General features: G+C 37.0%; 3 protein-coding genes across 4 annotated transcripts in view; all 3 read left to right on the top strand.

Moving 5' to 3' along the window:
• Window positions 1-553: 553 nt before the first annotated feature.
• LOC110179059 (uncharacterized) lies at window positions 554-1,751 on the top strand. The gene is made up of 3 exons (XM_020946419.2): window positions 554-1,092; window positions 1,192-1,322; window positions 1,407-1,751. Exons 1-3 carry the CDS (start codon window positions 680-682, stop codon window positions 1,499-1,501), a joined length of 639 nt encoding a protein of 212 aa, XP_020802078.2. The 5' UTR covers window positions 554-679; the 3' UTR covers window positions 1,502-1,751.
• Window positions 1,752-2,044: 293 nt separating this feature from the next.
• Window positions 2,045-23,743, top strand: Dna2 (DNA replication helicase/nuclease 2). 2 transcript variants are annotated; one of them, XM_020946400.2, is made up of 4 exons: window positions 2,045-2,740; window positions 2,796-3,833; window positions 3,890-5,632; window positions 23,693-23,743. In XM_020946400.2, the coding sequence occupies exons 1-3, from the start codon at window positions 2,183-2,185 to the stop codon at window positions 5,630-5,632; spliced, it is 3,339 nt and encodes a 1,112-aa protein (XP_020802059.2). In that variant the 5' UTR covers window positions 2,045-2,182; the 3' UTR covers window positions 23,693-23,743. The 2 variants fall into 2 exon arrangements, with proteins under 2 accessions (XP_020802059.2, XP_020802058.2); XM_020946399.2 differs by lacking the exon at window positions 23,693-23,743 and having other exon boundaries at window positions 3,890-5,792.
• The window catches only part of Cht6 (Chitinase 6), a 41,044-nt gene continuing 40,763 nt past the window's right edge, over window positions 23,619-23,899 (top strand). The window contains 1 exon segment of the mRNA XM_086838191.1: window positions 23,619-23,825. Within this exon segment, the coding sequence (XP_086694317.1) occupies window positions 23,817-23,825 (9 nt within the window). The 5' untranslated portion in view covers window positions 23,619-23,816.

Genomic DNA, 23,899 nt, shown 5'->3' with positions numbered 1-23,899 from the left:
GTGTTAATTTCTTTGCCACTTTATCAAAAACATGTGCCTTCATATTTTGTATGAATTACGAATCGAGTAAGTAAATTGCTTAAATAAATGTCGAAACATTCATGCCACATAATTAATGTTTAATAATTAAATAACTGCACGCATATTCCCGAGTGATTGCAAAATATTCGCAAGCTATTTGGATGCGAAATGTTTCTGGGCAATTAAAAACTATTTGCAAATAAGTAAGTAAGTTGTAAAAATTTCCAGGCGAGTGTACACCCCCTCCTTTGGCTCGCTTTAAAAATATCTGGATTATCCATCTCGTCGAGCATTCCGCACAGAAAATGCGTTGCACGGCCGGGCAAGTGAATTAATGACTGACTGACTGAGTGACTGACTGAATGACTCAATGACTGACTGACTGACTGTGTGATTGAGGGAATGCACGAATGAACGCATGCGCGGCATGTGTGCGGTCCAGGGGCAGGGGTGCCGCCGGGTCACACAGGGTAAGGTCAGGGGCGAGGACTAAGTGCCACTTCCGTTTTTGCCCTCAAAACAAAAACAAACATACAAATTGGCCCAACAAATCACCGAATGGACGAGCAGAGTCTAGCACTTATCCTTGGTTTTTTTTTTTTCAGACCCTTGATGCACAATTAGTATTGCACAAGTGCCCGTCCCTGTCCGCCCGAGAATGAAGAATTCACCAGCAGCTCTCTTTGTTTTGACAAGTGCGCACAGGCAGTTTCCCATCTTCACGCACAATTTGTCGTCACTTGGCGATGACTTAATTCATTTAGCAGTGTGCCGGGCAGAGCAGCGAAGCGCAGGCCGGAGGAGAAACATCTCGTTAGCTCATTCGATCGGCGATCGTTGCGGCCAACGGATGGCGACCTCATCCTCATCGACAGCCAACTATATCCTGGCAGGCTATGCCCACGACAGCAACAGCAGCGGTGGCAGTGCAAGCTGCGGTAGTGGAGCAGCAGCCGATTCCGAGGACTCTCAGGTGGGAGGTCAGGGGAGTCAAGGGAGTAGTCCCTCAGGGAAAAGGAAACGACCGCCGCGGCAGAAGATCAATGCCAGGGAACGCTACAGGACATTCAAGTGAGTGCCGAATTACTGTTTTTAATTATTTGAAATGAGAGTTAATTAAAAGCTTAAAAAATATTATAATTAACACTCTTAACCCCTTATATATCCCAGTGTAAATGCCGCCTACGAAGCTCTACGCAATTTGATTCCCACCGAACCCATGAATCGTAAACTGTCCAAGATTGAGATTATTCGCCTGGCTGGCAGCTATATCACACATCTAAACAGCACTCTGCAAACAGGTGAGTTTTTATTAAGAATATAATTCACAGAATCATAAGAAAGTAACAATATTTTACCTATTTCTTCCTTAAAAATTAAAAAAGGAACCGATGGTCAGCCCTGTCTGCTGCATAAATACGAAAGCGAAGGTCCCGCCAGGCGTATTAGCATCTGTACATTTTGTCTAAAAACCAAGTGAAATTTCTTTCACGTATATAATTTAATTAGATTTATGTCGTATTTATTGCATTTTGTAGCCAGTTATTTTTAAATCAAGCGCCCATCATGCAGCGCCATCTAGTGTTAATTATGCCAAGTTCAAAATTAAAGCAGTGCACTGCTTTAAAAGTATAGCTGGAATCTACTGCTTGTTGAAATAAAAATAAGAAGAAGAGATGGCAGAAAATATCGACTTCATAAAAAATATAATGCTATTCGATATTTAAAATTTGTATGCATTAAAGTGCACAACAATTTTGATTTAATATTAAGCGTAATAAATTAGCTTATATATATATAAGTAGTGTAAATTTCCGTATTGAAAACATCCCAGAGCTATTTACTCGTTTATTATTCATAGTGCGTTTTAAAATCAGTTTAATCAGTATTTTTTACACAAAAAAATTAAATGTTTTACTAACAAAAAGAAAATAATAATAAACAATAAGTTTATCGAAGGCATTAAATAATTCAAACTAAAGTTGCCCATCTCTAAGCAGCTGCTGCTCACGCACTGCTTGCTAGATTGCAGGCATTCTTTCCTTCGCCACAACTGGTCTTACTATTTGCGCCAAAATTTAGTTGGAGCTATAGATAAAAATACTTTATTTACAGTTAGTTTATTTTTTTTTTAACTGTTTAACCAATTGCCCTCATTTCGATGGCCACCAAGCGTGTGTTAACACCCAGCAAAGCGGAAAATGGACACGACAATACACAAGAAGCTGGAAAATCCCCGCAAAGCAAGAAATTCAAGCAGAAGTTGGAGTTGCCGGCAGACGACGACGATTTGGAGAACATCGATTGGGGCGACGATGCGGACTTTGATTTGGCGCTAGGCGCCATGGAGTCGGCGGCAAGCCACAGACTCGATCTTGGCCAGTGGCAGCGATGCCAGGTGGAGGTGGTGGAGCCGCTGCCCAAGAGTCAGGAGCTCCGATTGCAGGTGAAGCGCCTCACCGGCGGGGATCCAGACACGGCCATTTGCCTGCTGCAGGCGCCCTGGAATCACATGCGCGTGCAAGTGGGCGACATCGTCTCTCTGCTGGCCAAGTGGCAGCCATCCCTGGGCAGCTATGTGGTGGACAAGGAGGAGGGCTACTGCGTCTCTCATCCGGATCTTCTCATCTCTGGCACCACAGTCACCGGCTCTCTGTTCTGCCGACGGAAGGCGGTGCTGCAGGAACGTTTTCGTGGTCTGGACTCGGGCAGCTCCATCGTAAGTGCCTTCAAGCACACAAGAGTAATACCAACTAATTTCCACGCTTTTTTAGATGGTAATCGGCACCCTGGTGCATGAACTGCTGCAAAAGGTGCTCTTGCAGAAGCTCTCAAGCCGAGAGGACATACAGTCGGCCCTCGCGGAGATGCTGGCCAGCTCCTCCCTGGCCCAGCTGCTCTACGCGAGCAGCCTCAGTCATGCGGATATGGAGATGCAGCTGCTCAAGTTCGTGGATCCCATAGTCAGTTTTGTGGCACAGTATGTAAAGGGCAAGGAACCGGCTGTCTTGCCGCCGGATCTTTATCGTGGACGCATCGAAGAGATACGCGACATTGAGGAGAACCTGTGGGTGCCCCAGCTAGGACTTAAAGGCAAGGTGGATGTCTCAGTGCGAGTGCGAAATCCCCTACGAAAGGAGGAAGTCATTCCGCTGGAGCTAAAGACAGGCCGAGCCAGCTTTTCCATGGAGCACAAGGGTCAGCTGCTGCTCTACCAACTAATGCACTCTGCCCAAGGCCGGGACACCAGGTCGGGTCTGCTGCTGTACCTCCGTGAGGGCATCTTGCGCGAAGTGCCCAGTGGCCGAAACGAACAGAGGGACCTCGTGCTCCTGCGCAACGATCTGGCCCACTGGCTGACTAGGGAAGTGGCCATACCGCCCGGCAAGGAGGATCCCCTTGAGCAGCTGGAGCTGCCGGAACCAATTTACCATCACAGCGCCTGCGGCAACTGTGCCTACAACACCATCTGTGCGAGCTTTGGTCAGCGGGATTCTGAACTGGAGCTTACTGAATCCCATCCGCTGAAGAAACTAATGCCACAGCTGCTGGGGCACCTCAAGGAGCAGGATCAGGCCTACGTGCAGCATTGGTGCGGACTGGTGGCACTGGAGGAGCAGCACAATCGCCAGTCCTCTCAGCTACGAGCCCTGTGGACAGAGGATCCTCTAAAGCGTCAGAAGCAGGGTCGAGCCATTGGTCAACTGCAGCTGGTTAAGGGGCAAAAGGTTGTACCAGAAGAGGGACGCTATCGCCAGAGCTTGGAGCTAGCTGCAGACGCGGATGCTGGCTTGGATCTCAGCCTTAGCGGGGTGAGTAATAACTTATTATAGCTAATTTACAAATTTAAATATCTTCCCTCTTTCAGTTCGATTTGGGCGAGTACGTTGTGGTCAGTTCAAGTTCCCGCTTGGCCATCGCATCGGGTTTTATAGTCTCCCTAGCCAGTCGACACCTAGAGCTTCGTCTGGAACGCGATCTTAGTCAGCGGTATGCCCAGGAATCCTTCGTAATGGACAAACACGAATCGCAGAACTTTGCCACCTTTAATTACACGAATCTGGGACTTTTGCTCTCCGAGGGCGAGCGCTTCCAAGAGTTGAGGGATATCATAGTGGCTCGAAAGCCCCCCGAACAGCACAAGGTACTGCCTCGGATCATTCTGAGCAAGGGAGCGTCGATGCTGTTGCAGCTGAATACAGTCCAAAAGGCGGCCGCCCTGAGGGCTCTAACTACCAGTAGTCATCTGCTTATCAAAGGATTGCCCGGCACTGGAAAGACCCAGACCTTGGTGTCCCTCGTAAGACTGCTCCATTTGCTAGGAAAGAGCGTGCTGATCACGGCGCAAACCCATTCGGCGGTGGACAACCTGCTCCTGCGTCTTCTGCCCTTCGAGTTGCCCATGCTGAGATTGGGCTCCAGTTCCAGAATCCATCCCGAGCTGGAAAATATCAGCGAGGCTTCACTCACTAAAGATTGTTCTACCGCTGAGGAGTTGCAGAAAACTCTGGAACAGCCATCCATTGTCGGTGTGACTTGTCTTGGAGCTGGACATCCGCTCTTCCAGCACCGCCACTTCGACTACTGCATTGTGGATGAGGCCACGCAAGTGATGCAGCCCACCGTGCTGCGCCCATTGATCCATTGCAGCAAGTTCGTACTCGTGGGAGATCCCGAGCAGCTGCCACCGGTCATCAGATCCAAGGAGGCACGTCAAAGAGGAGCAGACGAGACCCTGTTTCAAAGACTTGACTCGGAAGAGGCAACCGCTGTGCTAAGCCTGCAGTACCGAATGAATAGAACTATCACACGGCTGGCCAATGAGCTCACCTACGGCGGAGCTTTGCAGTGTGCCTCTGAGGAAGTGTCCGGAGCCGGTTTTCAAGTAAAGACGCTCACCCAAACGCCACGCTGGGTGCAACGGGCTCTGCAAAGTCACTTGGAGCAGGCGGTAACCTTGATAAACACCGGAGATTGCATTGAGCGCTGCCAGGAGCTGGCTCAGGCATCCCAAAGACTAGGAGAGACCTGCACCTCCATAGAACAAAGTTACGGAGAGCCAGGAGAGGAGACTCATCAGAAGAGCACATCGAAAAAGAGAATATCCAAGTACACAAACTACTGCGAAGCAGGCATCGTGATGCACATGCTCAGGCACCTACTTAAGTCCGGCTTTGAGGCATCCAGGATTGGTGTGATTGCTCCTTACCGGGCTCAGGTGGAGCTCCTCAAGAAACTGGCCTGTCAACTGGACTCCCACATCGAGTGCAACACTGTGGATCAATTCCAGGGCCGAGATAAGAACCTAATTGTGTACAGCTGCTCCAAGACGGGCAGGGACTCCTGCTCCGATATGGAAAGAAGTCGAGAGTCAGAGATCCTGGAAGATCAGCGTCGCCTGACTGTGGCCATCACTCGAGCCAAAAACAAACTAATCCTGCTTGGTGATATTCAGTGTCTGGAGCAATATGGTCCCTTCCGTCGGCTATTTCAGCACATCCCGGACAGATGTCGCCTAAAATTGGAAGAAGGTCGCATGGAGTTTGCCTGGAAGAGCATCCAAGAGGAGCTGGCCAGCCTAATGGAATCGGAGTCGGAGGCGAAGTCCTAGGTATTTGGATTTTATTTAATATTATTTTTATTATTCTATAATTTCATTATTAAATGATTTATTATTGAAACATTCAGGGGTGCCACATAACCCGTTGTGGTTTTGTCATTGCATTTTTTATTCCTCTTAATTATTTAATAAAATTCCTTTCTTGTAAAGTCCTAAAGTTATTGCCTACCAAAAATTATTTTCACATATTTATAAATAAGGCTAAAGCCTCATTTACATATATATATCAAATGAAAAAGATTAATATTATATATTCACAACAGTATAGCGTCCATTTCTTTCCTATTAAAAATGAATTAATAGTTAATATATCATTTGTCTCTTTATCCGATTGTGTTGGTCCGATGTATCAAAGAATATCGAAGAAAAGATTTTATAATAGATTTAGTTGATCAGAGTGAAATATTGAAAAGCTCACAGACTTATTGTATAATACCTTCAATGCTTATTACTCCAATTTTCATAAAACGTCCGCAAAATATATTTTAAAAATTCTATATCAGTGATAAAGCTACAGGCCACTGTGAGATACCCTGTGCTAGGGATGCACATACATATGTTACATATGCATACATTAATTGGGAAATATTGATATTATAAATTAAAAGTATAAGGAAAGCTAATTTCGGCACGCCGACGTTTTTATACCCTTATAGATTTAAATTCGATCACTAAGAATTAATTACGATATAAATTCTATATATTTATGTTAAAAACAGTTGCAACTCATTGTTTACAAGTTGTAAAAGTTAGGAACTGATCATACATACTTACTGGTTATAGATACTTACTGACCATAGTTACTTACTGGTCATAGATACTTTCTGTTCAGAGGTAATTACTGATTATAGTTTAGTATAGATTACTGGTCATAGATACTTTCTGTTCAGAGTTAATTACTGATTATAGTTACTTACTGGCCGTAGATACTTACTGCTCAGAGTTAATGACTGATTATAGTTAATTGATCATAGTCACTTAATGCTCATAGTAACTTGCTGTGGAAAGATACTTACTGATCCTCTATCGTTCCTATAGCAGCTATATATATATATATATATATATAAATAGTCCACCGATTCGCCAGGCTCCGATTTATATACAAGTAAAATTATATAGTGGAGTAACTCGATAGCTTTATTCAAATAGCTTTCTCTTAAGTTTGTTCCAAAAACTATGATTCCCAACTGGTTCTAACAGCCCCGGAACGAAGTGACTTCTGCCAGCCAAGTCCCAGATATGTGTTGTGTTACAAAAGTTGCAAGTCATTGTTTACAAGTGTTGAAAGTTAGGAACTGATCATACATACTTACTGGTTATAGATACTTACTGACCATAGTTACTTACTGGTCAAAGATACTTTCTGTTCAAAATTAATTCCTGGTTATAGTTACTTACAGGTCATAGATTCTTTCTGTTCGGAGTTAATTACTGATTAATGTTACTTTCTGGTCATAGATACTTTCTATTCAAAAGTAATTACTGATTATAGTTACTTACTGGCCGTAGATACTTACTGCTCAGAGTTAATGACTGATTATAGTTAAAAATTGATCATAGTCACTTAATGCTCATAGTAGCTTGCTGTTGAAAGATACTTACTGATCCTCTATCGTTCCTAAAGCAGCTATATATTTCTAAATAGTCCACTGATTCGCCATGCTCCGATTTATATACTAGTAAAATTATATAATGGAGTAATTCCATAGTTTCATTCAAATAGCTTGCTCTTAAGTTTGTTCCAAAAACTATGATTCCCAACTGGTTCTAACATCCCCGGAACGAAGTGACTTCTGCCAGCCAAGTCCTAGATATGTGTTGTGTTACAAAAGTTGCAAGTCATTGTTTACAAGTGTTTAAAGTTATGAATTGATCGTACATACTATTTGGTTAAAGATACTTTCTGACCATAGTTACTTACTGGGCAAAGATACTTTCTGTTCAAAATTAATTCCTGATTATAGTTACTTACAGGTCATAGATTCTTTCTGTTCGGAGTTAATTACTGATTAATGTTACTTTCTGGTCATAGATACTTTCTGTTCAGAGGTAATTACTGATTATAGTTACTTACTGGCAGTAGATACTTACTGCTCAGAGTTAATTACTGATTATAGTTAATTATTGATCATAGTCACTTAATGTTTATAGTTACTTGCTGTTTAATGATACTTACTGATCCTCTATCGTTCCTATAGCAGCTATATATATATATATATATATATATATATATATACCGATTCGCCATGCTCCGATTTATATACTATTAAAATTATATAGAGGAGTAACTTCATAGCTTCATTCAAAAATCTTGCTCTACAGTTTGTTTCAAAAACTATGATTCCCAACTTGTTCTAAAATCCCCGGAACGAAGTGACTTCTGCCAGCCAAGTCCCAGATATGTGTTGTGTTACAAAAGTTGCAAGTCATTGTTTACAAGTGTTTAAAGTTAGGAACTGATCATACATACTTTCTGGTTAAAGATACTTACTGACCATAGTTACTTACTGGTCATAGATACTTTCTGTTCAGAGGTAATTACTGATTATAGTTACATACTGGCCGTAGATACTTACTGCTCAGAGTTAATAACTGATTATAGTTAATTATTGATCATAGTCACTTCATGTTCATAGTAACTTGCTGTTGAAAGATACTTACTGATCCTCCATCGTTCCTATAGCAGCTATATATATATATATATATAAATAGTCCACCGATTCGCCAGGCTCCGATTTATATACAAGTAAAATTATATAGTGGAGTAACTCGATAGCTTCATTCAAATAGCTTGCTCTTAAGTTTGTTCCAAAAACTATGATTCCCAACTTGTTCTACCATCCCCGGAACAAAGTGACTTCTGCCAGCCAAGTCCCAGATATGTGTTGTGTTCCAAAAGTTGCAAGTCATTGTTTACAAGTGTTTAAAGTTAGGAACTGATCATATTTACTTACTGGTTATAGATACTTACTGACCATAGTTACTTACTGGTCAAAGATACTTTCTGCTCAAAATTAATTCCTGATTATAGTTACTTACAGGTCATAGATACTTTCTGTTCGGAGTTAATTACTGATTAATGTTACTTTCTGGTCATAGATACTTTCTATTCAAAAGTAATTACTGATTATAGTTACTTACTGGCCGTAGATACTTACTGCTCAGAGTTAATGACTGATTATAGTTAATAATTGATCATAGTCACTTAATGCTCATAGTAACTTGCTGTGGAAAGATACTTACTGATCCTCTATCGTTCCTATAGCAGCTATATATATATATATATATATATATATAAATAGTCCACCGATTCGCCATGCTCCGATTTATATACAAGTAAAATTATATAGTGGAGTAACTCGATAGCTTCATTCAAATAGCTTTCTCTTAAGTTTGTTCCAAAAACTATGATTCCCAACTGGTTCTAACAGCCCCGGAACGAAGTGACTTCTGCCAGCCAAGTCCCAGATATGTGTTGTGTTACAAAAGTTGCAAGTCATTGTTTACAAGTGTTTAAAGTTAGGAACTGATCATACATACTTTCTGGTTAAAGATACTTACTGACCATAGTTACTTACTGGTCATAGATACTTTCTGTTCAGAGGTAATTACTGATTATAGTTACATACTGGCCGTAGATACTTACTGCTCAGAGTTAATTACTGATTATAGTTAATTATTGATCATAGTCACTTCATGTTCATAGTAACTTGCTGTTGAAAGATACTTACTGATCCTCCATCGTTCCTATAGCAGCTATATATATATATATATATAAATAGTCCACCGATTCGCCAGGCTCCGATTTATATACAAGTAAAATTATATAGTGGAGTAACTCGATAGCTTCATTCAAATAGCTTGCTCTTAAGTTTGTTCCAAAAACTATGATTCCCAACTTGTTCTACCATCCCCGGAACAAAGTGACTTCTGCCAGCCAAGTCCCAGATATGTGTTGTGTTCCAAAAGTTGCAAGTCATTGTTTACAAGTGTTTAAAGTTAGGAACTGATCATATTTACTTACTGGTTATAGATATTTACTGACCATAGTTACTTACTGGTCAAAGATACTTTCTGCTCAAAATTAATTCCTGATTATAGTTACTTACAGGTCATAGATACTTTCTGTTCGGAGTTAATTACTGATTAATGTTACTTTCTGGTCATAGATACTTTCTGTTCAGAGTTAATTACTGATTATAGTTACTTACTTGCCGTAGATACTTACTGCTCAGAGTTAATGACTGATTATAGTTAATAATTGATCATAGTCACTTAATGCTCATAGTAACTTGCTGTGGAAAGATACTTACTGATCCTCTATCGTTCCTATAGCAGCTATATATATATATATATATATATATATATAAATAGTCTACCGATTCGCCATGCTCCGATTTATATACAAGTAAAATTATATAGTGGAGTAACTCGATAGCTTCATTCAAATAGCTTTCTCTTAAGTTTGTTCCAAAAACTATGATTCCCAACTGGTTCTAACAGCCCCGGAACGAAGTGACTTCTGCCAGCCAAGTCCCAGATATGTGTCGTGTTCCAAAAGTTGCAAGTCATTGTTTACAAGTGTTGAAAGTTGGGAACTGATCATACATACTTACTGGTTATAGACACTTACTGACCATAGTTACTTACTGGTCAAAGATACTTTCTGTTCAAAATTAATTCCTGATTATAGTTTAGTATAGATTACTGGTCATAGATACTTTCTGTTCAGAGTTAATTACTGATTAATGTTACTTTCTGGTCATAGATACGTACTGTTCTTACTGGCAGTAGATACTTACTGCTCAGAGTTAATTACTGATTATAGTTAATTATCGATCATTGTCACTTAATGTTCATAGTTAATTACTGATTATAGTTAATTATTGACCATAGTAACTTGCTTTTGAAAGATACTTACTGATCCTCTATTGTTCCTATAGCAGTTATATATACATATATATAGAGGAGTAACTTCATAACTTCATTCAAAAAGCTTGCTCTACAGTTCTTTCCAAAAAATATGATTCCCAACTTGTTCTATCATCCCCGGAACGAAGTGACTTCTGCCAACCAAGTCCCAGATATGTGTTGTGTTCCAAAAGTTGCAAGTCATTGTTTACAAGTGTTGAAAGTTAGGAACTGATCATACATACTTGCTGGTTATAGATACTTACTGACCATAGTTACTTACTGGTCAAAGATACTTTCTGTTCAAAATTAATTCCTGATTATAGTTTAGTATAGATTACTGGTCATAGATACTTTCTGTTCAGAGTTAATTACTGATTAATGTTACTTTCTGGTCATAGATACGTACTGTTCTTACTGGCAGTAGATACTTACTGCTCAGAGTTAATTACTGATTATAGTTAATTATTGATCATTGTCACTTAATGTTCATAGTTAATTACTGATTATAGTTAATTATTGACCATAGTAACTTGCTTTTGAAAGATACTTACTGATCCTCTATCGTTCCTATAGCAGTTATATATATATATAGAGGAGTAACTTCATAACTTCATTCAAATAGCTTGCTCTACAGTTCTTTCCAAAAAATACGATTCCCAACTTGTTCTACCATCCCTGGAACGAAGTGACTTCTGCCAGCCAAGTCCCAGATATGTGTTGTGTTCCAAAACTTGCAAGTCATTGTTTACAAGTGTTGAAAGTTAGGAACTGATCATACATACTTACTGGTTATAGATACTTACTGACCATAGTTACTTACTGGTCAAAGATACTTTCTGTTCAAAATTAATTCCTGATTATAGTTTGGTATAGATTACTGGTCATAGATACTTTCTGTTCAGAGTTAATTACTGATTAATGTTACTTTCTGGTCATAGATACTTACTGTTCTTACTGGCAGTAGATACTTACTGCTCAGAGTTAATTACTGATTAAAGTTAATTATTGATCATTGTCACTTAATTTTCATAGTTAATTACTGATTATAGTTAATTATTGATCATAGTAACTTGCTGTTGAATGAAACTTACTGATCCTCTATTGTTCCTATAGCAGTTATATATACATATATATAGAGGAGTAACTTCATAACTTCATTCAAAAAGCTTGCTCTACAGTTCTTTCCAAAAAATATGATTCCCAACTTGTTCTATCATCCCCGGAACGAAGTGACTTCTGCCAACCAAGTCCCAGATATGTGTTGTGTTCCAAAAGTTGCAAGTCATTGTTTACAAGTGTTGAAAGTTAGGAACTGATCATACATACTTACTGGTTATAGATACTTACTGACCATAGTTACTTACTGGTCAAAGATACTTTCTGTTCAAAATTAATTCCTGATTATAGTTTGGTATAGATTACTGGTCATAGATACTTTCTGTTCAGAGTTAATTACTGATTAATGTTACTTTCTGGTCATAGATACTTACTGTTCTTACTGGCAGTAGATACTTACTGCTCAGAGTTAATTACTGATTAAAGTTAATTATTGATCATTGTCACTTAATTTTCATAGTTAATTACTGATTATAGTTAATTATTGATCATAGTAACTTGCTGTTGAATGAAACTTACTGATCCTCTATTGTTCCTATAGCAGTTATATATACATATATATAGAGGAGTAACTCCATAACTTCATTCAAAAAGCTTGCTCTACAGTTCTCTCCAAAAAATATGATTCCCAACTTGTTCTATCATCCCCGGAACGAAGTGACTTCTGCCAACCAAGTCCCAGATATGTGTTGTGTTCCAAAAGTTGCAAGTCATTGTTTACAAGTGTTGAAAGTTAGGAACTGATCATACATACTTGCTGGTTATAGATACTTACTGACCATAGTTACTTACTGGTCAAAGATACTTTCTGTTCAAAATTAATTCCTGATTATAGTTACTTACAGGTCATAGATACTTTCTGTTCGGAGTTAATTACTGATTAATGTTACTTTCTGGTCATAGATACTTTCTGTTCAGAGTTAATTACTGATTATAGTTACTTACTTGCCGTAGATACTTACTGCTCAGAGTTAATGACTGATTATAGTTAATAATTGATCATAGTCACTTAATGCTCATAGTAACTTGCTGTGGAAAGATACTTACTGATCCTCTATCGTTCCTATAGCAGCTATATATATATATATATATATAAAAATAGTCCACCGATTCGCCATGCTCCGATTTATATACAAGTAAAATTATGTAGTGGAGTAACTCGATAGCTTCATTCAAATAGCTTGCTCTTAAGTTTGTTCCAAAAACTATGATTCCCAACTGGTTCTAACAGCCCCGGAACGAAGTGACTTCTGCCAGCCAAGTCCCAGATATGTGTTGTGTTCCAAAAGTTGCAAGTCATTGTTTACAAGTGTTTAAAGTTAGGAACTGATCATATATACTTACTGGTTATAGATACTTACTGACCATAGTTACTTACTGGTCAAAAATACTTTCTGTTCAGAATTAATTCCTGATTATAGTTTAGTATAGATTACTGGTCATAGATACTTTCTGTTCAGAGTTAATTACTGATTAATGTTACTTTCTGGTCATAGATACGTACTGTTCTTACTGGCAGTAGATACTTACTGCTCAGAGCTAATTACTGATTATAGTTAATTATCGATCATTGTCACTTAATGTTCATAGTTAATTACTGATTATAGTTAATTATTGATCATAGTAACTTGCTGTTGAAAGATACTTACTGATCCTCTATCGTTCCTATAGCAGTTATATATATATATAGAGGGGTAACTTCATAACTTCATTCAAATAGCTTGCTCTACAGTTCTTTCCAAAAAATACGATTCCCAACTTGTTCTATCATCCCCGGAACGAAGTGACTTCTGCCAGCCAAGTCCCAGATATGTGTTGTGTTCCAAAAGTTGCAAGTCATTGTTTACAAGTGTTGAAAGTTAGGAACTGATCATACATACTTACTGGTTATAGATACTTACTGACCATAGTTACTTACTGGTCAAAGATACTTTCTGTTCAAAATTAATTCCTGGTTATAGTTACTTACAGGTCATAGATTCTTTCTGTTCGGAGTTAATTACTGATTAATGTTACTTTCTGGTCATAGATACTTTCTATTCAAAAGTAATTACTGATTATAGTTACTTACTGGCCGTAGATACTTACTGCTCAGAGTTAATGACTGATTATAGTTAAAAATTGATCATAGTCACTTAATGCTCATAGTAGCTTGCTGTTGAAAGATACTTACTGATCCTCTATCGTTCCTAAAGCAGCTATATATTTATAAATAGTCCACTGATTCGCCATGCTCCGATTTATATACTAGTAAAATTATATAATGGAGTAATTCCATAGTTTCATTCAAATAGCTTGCTCTTAAGTTTGTTCCAAAAACTATGATTCCCAACTGGTTCTAACATCCCCGGAACGAAGTGACTTCTGCCAGCCAAGTCCTAGATATGTGTTGTGTTACAAAAGTTGCAAGTCATTGTTTACAAGTGTTTAAAGTTAGGAATTGATCGTACATACTATTTGGTTAAAGATACTTTCTGACCATAGTTACTTACTGGGCAAAGATACTTTCTGTTCAAAATTAATTCCTGATTATAGTTACTTACAGGTCATAGATTCTTTCTGTTCGGAGTTAATTACTGATTAATGTTACTTTCTGGTCATAGATACTTTCTGTTCAGAGGTAATTACTGATTATAGTTACTTACTGGCAGTAGATACTTACTGCTCAGAGTTAATTACTGATTATAGTTAATTATTGATCATAGTCACTTAATGTTTATAGTTACTTGCTGTTTAATGATACTTACTGATCCTCTATCGTTCCTATAGCAGCTATATATATATATATATATATATATATATATACCGATTCGCCATGCTCCGATTTATATACTATTAAAATTATATAGAGGAGTAACTTCATAGCTTCATTCAAAAATCTTGCTCTACAGTTTGTTTCAAAAACTATGATTCCCAACTTGTTCTAAAATCCCCGGAACGAAGTGACTTCTGCCAGCCAAGTCCCAGATATGTGTTGTGTTACAAAAGTTGCAAGTCATTGTTTACAAGTGTTTAAAGTTAGGAACTGATCATACATACTTTCTGGTTAAAGATACTTACTGACCATAGTTACTTACTGGTCATAGATACTTTCTGTTCAGAGGTAATTACTGATTATAGTTACATACTGGCCGTAGATACTTACTGCTCAGAGTTAATTACTGATTATAGTTAATTATTGATCATAGTCACTTCATGTTCATAGTAACTTGCTGTTGAAAGATACTTACTGATCCTCCATCGTTCCTATAGCAGCTATATATATATATATATATAAATAGTCCACCGATTCGCCAGGCTCCGATTTATATACAAGTAAAATTATATAGTGGAGTAACTCGATAGCTTCATTCAAATAGCTTGCTCTTAAGTTTGTTCCAAAAACTATGATTCCCAACTTGTTCTACCATCCCCGGAACAAAGTGACTTCTGCCAGCCAAGTCCCAGATATGTGTTGTGTTCCAAAAGTTGCAAGTCATTGTTTACAAGTGTTTAAAGTTAGGAACTGATCATATTTACTTACTGGTTATAGATACTTACTGACCATAGTTACTTACTGGTCAAAGATACTTTCTGCTCAAAATTAATTCCTGATTATAGTTACTTACAGGTCATAGATACTTTCTGTTCGGAGTTAATTACTGATTAATGTTACTTTCTGGTCATAGATACTTTCTGTTCAGAGTTAATTACTGATTATAGTTACTTACTTGCCGTAGATACTTACTGCTCAGAGTTAATGACTGATTATAGTTAATAATTGATCATAGTCACTTAATGCTCATAGTAACTTGCTGTGGAAAGATACTTACTGATCCTCTATCGTTCCTATAGCAGCTATATATATATATATATATATATATATATATAAATAGTCCACCGATTCGCCATGCTCCGATTTATATACAAGTAAAATTATATAGTGGAGTAACTCGATAGCTTCATTCAAATAGCTTTCTCTTAAGTTTGTTCCAAAAACTATGATTCCCAACTGGTTCTAACAGCCCCGGAACGAAGTGACTTCTGCCAGCCAAGTCCCAGATATGTGTTGTGTTACAAAAGTTGCAAGTCATTGTTTACAAGTGTTTAAAGTTAGGAACTGATCATACATACTTTCTGGTTAAAGATACTTACTGACCATAGTTACTTACTGGTCATAGATACTTTCTGTTCAGAGGTAATTACTGATTATAGTTACATACTGGCCGTAGATACTTACTGCTCAGAGTTAATTACTGATTATAGTTAATTATTGATCATAGTCACTTCATGTTCATAGTAACTTGCTGTTGAAAGATACTTACTGATCCTCCATCGTTCCTATAGCAGCTATATATATATATATATATAAATAGTCCACCGATTCGCCAGGCTCCGATTTATATACAAGTAAAATTATATAGTGGAGTAACTCGATAGCTTCATTCAAATAGCTTGCTCTTAAGTTTGTTCCAAAAACTATGATTCCCAACTTGTTCTACCATCCCCGGAACAAAGTGACTTCTGCCAGCCAAGTCCCAGATATGTGTTGTGTTCCAAAAGTTGCAAGTCATTGTTTACAAGTGTTTAAAGTTAGGAACTGATCATATTTACTTACTGGTTATAGATACTTACTGACCATAGTTACTTACTGGTCAAAGATACTTTCTGCTCAAAATTAATTCCTGATTATAGTTACTTACAGGTCATAGATACTTTCTGTTCGGAGTTAATTACTGATTAATGTTACTTTCTGGTCATAGATACTTTCTGTTCAGAGTTAATTACTGATTATAGTTACTTACTTGCCGTAGATACTTACTGCTCAGAGTTAATGACTGATTATAGTTAATAATTGATCATAGTCACTTAATGCTCATAGTAACTTGCTGTGGAAAGATACTTACTGATCCTCTATCGTTCCTATAGCAGCTATATATATATATATATATATATATATAAATAGTCCACCGATTCGCCATGCTCCGATTTATATACAAGTAAAATTATATAGTGGAGTAACTCGATAGCTTCATTCAAATAGCTTTCTCTTAAGTTTGTTCCAAAAACTATGATTCCCAACTGGTTCTAACAGCCCCGGAACGAAGTGACTTCTGCCAGCCAAGTCCCAGATATGTGTCGTGTTCCAAAAGTTGCAAGTCATTGTTTACAAGTGTTGAAAGTTGGGAACTGATCATACATACTTACTGGTTATAGACACTTACTGACCATAGTTACTTACTGGTCAAAGATACTTTCTGTTCAAAATTAATTCCTGATTATAGTTTAGTATAGATTACTGGTCATAGATACTTTCTGTTCAGAGTTAATTACTGATTAATGTTACTTTCTGGTCATAGATACGTACTGTTCTTACTGGCAGTAGATACTTACTGCTCAGAGTTAATTACTGATTATAGTTAATTATCGATCATTGTCACTTAATGTTCATAGTTAATTACTGATTATAGTTAATTATTGACCATAGTAACTTGCTTTTGAAAGATACTTACTGATCCTCTATTGTTCCCATAGCAGTTATATATACATATATATAGAGGAGTAACTTCATAACTTCATTCAAAAAGCTTGCTCTACAGTTCTTTCCAAAAAATATGATTCCCAACTTGTTCTATCATCCCCGGAACGAAGTGACTTCTGCCAACCAAGTCCCAGATATGTGTTGTGTTCCAAAAGTTGCAAGTCATTGTTTACAAGTGTTGAAAGTTAGGAACTGATCATACATACTTGCTGGTTATAGATACTTACTGACCATAGTTACTTACTGGTCAAAGATACTTTCTGTTCAAAATTAATTCCTGATTATAGTTTAGTATAGATTACTGGTCATAGATACTTTCTGTTCAGAGTTAATTACTGATTAATGTTACTTTCTGGTCATAGATACGTACTGTTCTTACTGGCAGTAGATACTTACTGCTCAGAGTTAATTACTGATTATAGTTAATTATTGATCATTGTCACTTAATGTTCATAGTTAATTACTGATTATAGTTAATTATTGACCATAGTAACTTGCTTTTGAAAGATACTTACTGATCCTCTATCGTTCCTATAGCAGTTATATATATATATAGAGGAGTAACTTCATAACTTCATTCAAATAGCTTGCTCTACAGTTCTTTCCAAAAAATACGATTCCCAACTTGTTCTACCATCCCTGGAACGAAGTGACTTCTACCAGCCAAGTCCCAGATATGTGTTGTGTTCCAAAACTTGCAAGTCATTGTTTACAAGTGTTGAAAGTTAGGAACTGATCATACATACTTACTGGTTATAGATACTTACTGACCATAGTTACTTACTGGTCAAAGATACTTTCTGTTCAAAATTAATTCCTGATTATAGTTTGGTATAGATTACTGGTCATAGATACTTTCTGTTCAGAGTTAATTACTGATTAATGTTACTTTCTGGTCATAGATACTTACTGTTCTTACTGGCAGTAGATACTTACTGCTCAGAGTTAATTACTGATTAAAGTTAATTATTGATCATTGTCACTTAATTTTCATAGTTAATTACTGATTATAGTTAATTATTGATCATAGTAACTTGCTGTTGAATGAAACTTACTGATCCTCTATTGTTCCTATAGCAGTTATATATACATATATATAGAGGAGTAACTTCATAACTTCATTCAAAAAGCTTGCTCTACAGTTCTTTCCAAAAAATATGATTCCCAACTTGTTCTATCATCCCCGGAACGAAGTGACTTCTGCCAACCAAGTCCCAGATATGTGTTGTGTTCCAAAAGTTGCACGTCATTGTTTACAAGTGTTGAAAGTTAGGAACTGATCATACATACTTGCTGGTTATAGATACTTACTGACCATAGTTACTTACTGGTCGAAGATACTTTCTGTTCAAAATTAATTCCTGATTATAGTTTAGTATAGATTACTGGTCATAGATACTTTCTGTTCAGAGTTAATTACTGATTAATGTTACTTTCTGGTCATAGATACTTACTGTTCTTACTGGCAGTAGATACTTACTGCTCAGAGTTAATTACTGATTAAAGTTAATTATTGATCATTGTCACTTAATTTTCATAGTTAATTACTGATTATAGTTAATTATTGATCATAGTAACTTGCTGTTGAATGAAACTTACTGATCCTCTATTGTTCCTATAGCAGTTATATATACATATATATAGAGGAGTAACTTCATAGCTTCATTCAAAAATCTTGCTCTACAGTTTGTTTCAAAAACTATGATTCCCAACTTGTTCTAACATCCCCGGAACGAAGTGACTTCTGCCAGCCAAGTCCCAGATATGTGTTGTGTTACAAAAGTTGCAAGTCATTGTTTACAAGTGTTTAAAGTTAGGAACTGATCATACATACTTTCTGGTTAAAGATACTTACTGACCATAGTTACTTACTGGTCATAGATACTTTCTGTTCAGAGGTAATTACTGATTATAGTTACATACTGGCCGTAGATACTTACTGCTCAGAGTTAATTACTGATTATAGTTAATTATTGATCACAGTCACTTAATGTTCATAGTAACTTGCTGTTGAAAGATACTTACTGATCCTCCATCGTTCCTATAGCAGCTATATATATATATATATATAAATAGTCCACCGATTCGCCAGGCTCCGATTTATATACAAGTAAAATTATATAGTGGAGTAAATCGATAGCTTCATTCAAATAGCTTGCTCTTAAGTTTGTTTCAAAAACTATGATTCCCAACTGGTTCTAGCATCCCCGGAACGAAGTGACTTCTGCCAGCCAAGTCCCAGATATGTGTTGTGTTACAAAAGTTGCAAGTCAATGTTTACAAGTGTTTAAAGTTAGGAACTGATCATACATACTTACTGGCTATAGATACTTACTGATTATAGTTACTTACCGGTCATAGATACTTATTGTTCAGAGTTACTTAATGTTTATTGATACCTTCTGATCATAGTTAATTGCTGATCATAGTTACTTTCTGTTCATAGTAACTTGCAGTTTAAAGATACTTAGTGATCCTCCACATTTAACAACAGTTTTTCTGTTAGTTATTTTATATAGTATTGTTTTTTTCATAAAACTAAAAAGGAATTTATATAATTAAATCAATTTAGTTTAAAAAATTCTGTTAAAAACTATAAAAGTTATAATATTCTTTGTAAAAAATTTCTGATCGTTCCTATGGCAGCTGAATTATATAGTCGTCCGATCCGGCCCGTTCCGACTTATAGAAAGAGTAAGAGTATATAGGAGACTAACTGCACTCTATACATATTAGAGCAAAAAATATATAAATAGTATTAAATATATATTCTTTTGACATTTTCATTACCTAAAAATACTTTTAATCTAATTAAACTGAAAACAATAAAGAGATTTAATGTATTAAATCTCACACTTCTCCTATCAAACTAAATTACATTAAGAGGGCTTTGGCCTCTGCAGGATTTTCTATAATCTTGTTTGCCACAAAATACGAAAAATAAACTACTTTCCCCCTTTTCGGCTTATATAGTAATTTAGCCTTCCCTCCACCCCAAACCATCACTAGTAGTAGCGCATTTCCCCCGTGTAACGTGTTTTTGCTTCCTTCTGGGCTGCGCCTTCTTATCTCAATCCCAGACCACCTCCGGTTCTCCGGTCCTCCTGGCTCCGCCCTGCTGCGGAAGTTGGGCACCCCTAGGTCTGGAGCAGCTCCCTCTGCGTGCCCTGAATATAACATATGCCATGTGCAGGGGAATACCTGCAGCGGATGCATTTTACAGCCAGGAGCGAACGTGAGTCATCCTGCAGATGATTATCGGTGTCATTATCGTCGTCATCCAAGGGAGTGTGTGTGTTAGCCTTGGCAAATGGCAGTTACCAAATGCGAGATTGATAGCCCTCAAAAGGTGAGAAAGAAAAGAGCAGAAATACAGAAATACAAATAAGAAATGAAATGAAATTTAATGAAATGAGGAGACAGCTCTAAAAATATAAACAAGGAATTAATTAAAGTCGAAGTGTTGAATACTCTAACAAAACTTTTTGAATATAAAGTAATTAGAAAACAAATTAAATACATATTTTAATGCAAATTCAGATAGATCTAGATCTTCAATTCAAATACATTCAATATTTTAGATACTTAAAACTAATACAATTTGAAGACCCAAGAAAAGTAAGGGTTATGTTTTTCTATTCTTTACAAATTATAGAGTTTAATAGTTATCAAAATAAAGAATTATAATCAAATATATATTTTAATGCAAATTCAGGTAGATCTAGAACTTGAATTCAAATACATTCAATATTTAAGCTACTTAAAAGTAATACAATTTGAAGACCCAAGAAAAGTAAGGGATCTATTTTTCTATTATTTACAATTTAAAGAGTTTAATAGTAATTAATATACAGAATTGTAATTACAATTTATACAGAATAATTAGCAAAGCAAAGGTTTAATTTATATTTTGACTTAAAATCACTGAAATATATACCCTTTTTATTGAATAAATATATAAACTTGTTAAAGATTGATTCAAAGAAACTCCTTTTAGGTAGAGTACCGAAGAAAGCCAAGTGTGTGTGTTTTGGGCCAAAGTAAAGAAAGAGCCAGAAAACAGTAACAGTAACGGAGACAACAACAATAATGGCCATAAGCAAATCGCTTGATAAAATATTTGAAATTCATTTCGCGCCGCCGCTTGGCAGCCGTTGGCATTTCGATGACAGCATTTAATGCCTATTATGTAAACTCTTTTACCATCTGTGGTCCCAACAAAGGTCAGCCACGAAATTATTGAGCCCTGTTTCAGTCCCTGTCCCTGTCCCTGTCCCTGGCCCTAGCTTTGGGGGCTCTGAATTGATTTTGAGTTCCGGCCAAACCCAAAATGTGGTTTTTTGAAATAACCAGACATCACCCCTTCTCCCATTATTGTGTGTATTTGTGTGCGCAACAAATTAAGCCCATTAACCATCGCCAAACAACAATAAAAAAAAGGCTAAAAAACCAACAACATCACCTGTTGCAATATCGAACACTCTCTCAAAGATGATCCCACTAGAGAGCTTGAGGCATTATCTTAAGACCATCGTAACTTTCGGAATTGATTTCTAATGCAAACTTTAAAGATTTCATTACCTCAAGAGGGATATATATGTTCAAGTTGAAATTAAAATAAATAATGCAACATATTGCATATTTATTTATTAATTTATATATTAATATTTACAATTTGTTATGTATTATTCAAATTAATCAGTAGGGAAGTATGCTGATTAGATTTTCTGGTTAAATTGAAACCCGCTTCACCTGCTGTGATCTGTGTGTGATCTTGTATTTTAAAACAAGTTGCAAATAATCTGCATAGACACATGTATTATTAATATAAGTGATTTACATCAAAGCATTAAATAAAGTTCAAGGAAAAGGCAGCTAATTAGGGTTAATAGTTGAAGGGTTAAGTTATGAAGTAACAAATAAGTACTCTGTAATTAAGTTAATCCAGCTTTCAAGTTTATATTTTTATCGAATAGCCAAACTAAAATAGGTAGTTATAAGATTGCTATAAGGATTTTAAAATCAAGACTAACATATTAAAACTTTTAAGAAATAAACTATTAATTTGTTTCTAATAAGTAATTAAGTTAATCCAGCTTTCAAGTTTATATTTTTAACGAATAATCAAAGAGAAATAGGTAGGTAAAAGATTTTTTGAAGAGTTTTTAAATCAAATACTCAAAACTTAAACATATTAAAACTACTAAAAATTAATCCATTAGTTTGCATTTAATAATTAATGATAAAAGCATAAATACTTTTCAGTATATTTGTCGGGAAATCCCCCAGACCTCAATGAGTAACCAATCAATTTTGGCTTGAATAGCTGACTACCATTTTTTGCCCTTTTATTTATTTTGCAGAATATTTTTTGGCATTACACAATCAAATTCCCCCTCTCCATACCCACCAGTAGCAATTATGGCCAACAATTATTGACCGATTTCCCTGGCATTTAACGCCAAAACCGCAAAAGTGTGTCCATAATTGATAAGTTTCTTGGCCGCCTGAGAGCATAATTAAAGCGGGGCTCCATTATCAGTGTCTGCTTGCATTGCTTTTTGTTTGTTTGTTATTAATTATTGTGTTCAAGAACTCCCCTCTCTCTCGCTCTATCGCTCTCGTACTCTGTGTTGGCCTCTCTGTGGTGTTATGTTAACTGGGCCCAAAAGGCAGCGCTGTTAACCCGGCTAACAGCGGGCTTTTGCGGCTGCGCAGTAACTTGATTTTGGCCTCTGTTAAGTGACTTGTTTCTGGCCAACTGCTGCTGTTGCTGCTGTTGCTGGTTTGCTGTTGGCCACGCTTTTTGGCCACCACACGAATTCAGTGCAGCGGCGACTCTCGAACGGTATTGTTGGCTTAGCGGTAACTCGCCCCTGGCCGTGCATACTAAGTTGGCCAATAGAGTAGACTTTTTTCAAGTGCTTACTTTTTTTCCCCCCTCTCGTACTCGTGGCTTGGTTTTTCTTTCTGTTTCTGTTTTTTTGCGTGTCCCGAGTGAATGTGGAAAATGTGCAGATAGTTTTATTTATATATATATTTTTTTTTTTGCTCTTTTTGCATTTATTGTACTTAGTGTGGATTATATGTAGATATACAATATTATTGGGCCAAATGCGCCGCCGCCGCCGCCGCTGCGCCTGGCCGAAAGTGAAAAACTGAATGCGCAGACGTGTGTAACAGTTTTTACTTTCGGCCTGGTTTTTGGCATCCCAAAGGCTGTTGTTGTTGTTGCTGTCTTAGCTGGAAGGCAGTGGAGCATTTAGCCGCGATCTGTGCAGATTGCATAAAAAATAAAATAGAGGCTGCACCAGCAGCAGCAACAACAACAGCCCCGCAGCAACCGCATTTAGCCCAGTTTTCTGAGCAAATATTTTCCAAAAAAAAACTAACGACAAACAAAAAATATCTCACACTAAATCTTAGCGTTATTTTTTTCCCTCCTCGTCGTTGTCGTCGCGTTTAACTGAAATAATAATAACAACAACAAACGAGAGCAGCAGCAACAATATTGGCAACACAAGCAACAGCAGCAGCAGCAGCAGCAGTAGTGGCAGCAGCAGCAGCAACATCTAACCCAAAGGAGCCTTGTATTGCCACCTCGACCAGCAAAAAGCCGCCAAAATGCTTCCGGTAAGTGGTTGCCACAATACTGGCTTATACTAGTACTCGAACTCGTACTCACACTCGTATCTTGTGGCACAAAA

The sequence above is a fragment of the Drosophila serrata genome, unplaced genomic scaffold (assembly GCF_035046125.1).
Source record: "Drosophila serrata isolate PLE 108 unplaced genomic scaffold, ASM3504612v1 contig_347, whole genome shotgun sequence".
NCBI lineage: Eukaryota > Metazoa > Arthropoda > Insecta > Diptera > Drosophilidae > Drosophila > Drosophila serrata.
Note: the sequence above shows the minus strand (reverse complement) of the source record. Positions and strands in the feature narration are given on the sequence as shown.